Source organism: Plecotus auritus (assembly GCF_963455305.1).
Source record: "Plecotus auritus genome assembly, chromosome: 8".
Lineage (NCBI taxonomy): Eukaryota > Metazoa > Chordata > Mammalia > Chiroptera > Vespertilionidae > Plecotus > Plecotus auritus.
Genome location: NC_137782.1, coordinates 65,064,377 through 65,066,267, shown reverse-complemented (window position 1 = coordinate 65,066,267; position 1,891 = coordinate 65,064,377). Strand labels below are relative to the sequence as shown.

General features: G+C 63.6%; 1 protein-coding gene across 1 annotated transcript; it reads right to left on the bottom strand.

Moving 5' to 3' along the window:
* Positions 1-415: 415 nt before the first annotated feature.
* ZCCHC3 (zinc finger CCHC-type containing 3) lies at positions 416-1,636 on the bottom strand (the record flags this gene model as incomplete). Its single annotated transcript, XM_080684906.1, has 1 exon — positions 416-1,636. The coding sequence occupies one exon, from the start codon at positions 1,634-1,636 to the stop codon at positions 416-418; it is 1,221 nt and encodes a 406-aa protein (XP_080541032.1).
* Positions 1,637-1,891: the final 255 nt, after the last annotated feature.

Sequence of the window (1,891 nt, the reverse complement as noted above, 5' to 3'; positions counted from 1 at the left end):
AAGTCAACAAACACTGATGGAGCGCAGTGTCTACCACGTGCTGGGCCCTGCACTTAGTGCTGGGACATCAAGATGAGCAAGGCAGCCCAAAGGGTGAAAATTCGGGGAGAAGACAAGGCATAGGGAGTTAACAAGTACAAACCTCCCCTCCCCCAATTACAAAAAAACATAAACAAAATTCAATAGAGGGACTGGCGACATATCTGCACACTAACAGTTGTCGGTAGTCATTACTAATGACAGTCACCAATTCGGAAAAGGCTGAAATGGAGTAAACTCGGTTTAAGAAGGCAGAGAGAGATATCTCTTGTTTAAAAAGATCTCTTTCAAACACGATAGAAAATGGTTTCAAAAAGTTTTGGCACTTAAGAGGGGTAAACTGGCTCTGTATTCACTCTGGCAGGCAGGCGGGTGTTCAGTGCCCAGCAGCACCGGGCAGCGGAGGTGCCACGGAATTGTGAACTGCTTTGGGACACTGAGCAAAGGCGTGCCCTCGCTTGCCACAGAGGTTGCACACGATGCCCTTTCGGCAATAAGGGCTCAGGTGCCCCTCCTCCCCGCACCTGAAGCACCTGTCCTGCGTGCAGCTGCCGCTCAAGTGGGTCCGGGAACCACATTTAAAGCACGTCTTGGGCTGCCCCTTGTACCAGCTGTAGCCCCGCTCGGCCCCTAGAAAGAAGGCCCCCGGAAGGTGCCGGACACCGCCCTCCCCCTGGCGCAGCTCGATCTCGCACTTGTACTCCCCGGTCCAGATCCCAAACCTGTCGGTCACTTTCACCGGCACGGCCAGCACATCGCAGTGGCGCTTGAGCCAGGTCACGATGTCCTCCACGTCCACGGTCTCGTTCCGAAAGAGGATGAAGAGCGTCTTCAAGCTGGACTTGCTCCGCCCCAGCACCACAAAGTTCTCCCAGCAGTCCTCCTCCTCGCGCTTCTCCTCGTAGACGCGCAGGAACAGGGCCAGCTTCTCCGCCGAGCGGAAGCTCACGTCGAACTCGCGGCTGCCGGGGATCTGGATGACGGCGTAGATGTCGCCCGGCTCCATGCCGATGGAGCGCAGGATGAGCGCGCCCACCACGAAGTCCCGGGTGGGGCAGGCGCTCTCGTCTCCCTGGAAACAGATGCGCACGAGAAAGCGGCCCTTGCTCGGGCCGGCCGCGGATCCCGCCGCCGCCGCCCCCGCTCCCAGCTCGTCCTGGGGGGATTCCTCGGCGGGGTCCTCGGCCGCGCCAAGCCGGGAGGGGGTCGCCATGGCCGCCCCCTCGGCCTTCTTCCTCCTACCCGCCTCCGCTGCGCCTTTCTTCTTGCGGGGGTCCGCCGCCTCGCCGGCCGGCTCTCTCCGTCGGCCCTTCGGGTCCCCGCGGCTGGCCGGAGGGAAGTCGCCGAGGCACGGCGCTGCTAGGCCCGCAGGGGCGCCGAGCGCGCCAGCCACGCCGCCGCTGCTCTCCTCGCGCCGCGGCGGCCGCGACTCGCGGAACTCACCCTTCTTCTCGGCCAGGTTCTTCACCACCTGGGCCCAGCCCAGCTTCTCGCGGCCGCCCTCCTTTTCCTCGGGGCGGGCCGCTGGGCGCGCGGGGGGCAGGAGCTGCGGGCGCCCCCGCTTCCTCTCCTCCTCGGGGCCGCCGCCGGTGGCCATTTTACCTACTTCCCAGCATCCTCCACTCGCTCCCGCAGCCAAAGGGCGCCCATCGCGCGCAGTGCGGTGGGTTTTGGATGCTTTTTTTTTTTTTTGAAATTTGATGCTGCTTTTCCCCGCCCCGCCAAAAATATTTACATGCGGCGCCTGGCGGCCGGCGCCGGCCCCAGGCCCTGGTAACGGCCGAGCGCGCTTCCCCGGGCGCGCCAGCCCCGCCCCCAGGCACCGCTTGGCCCGGAGCTTGGAGCGCGGCCC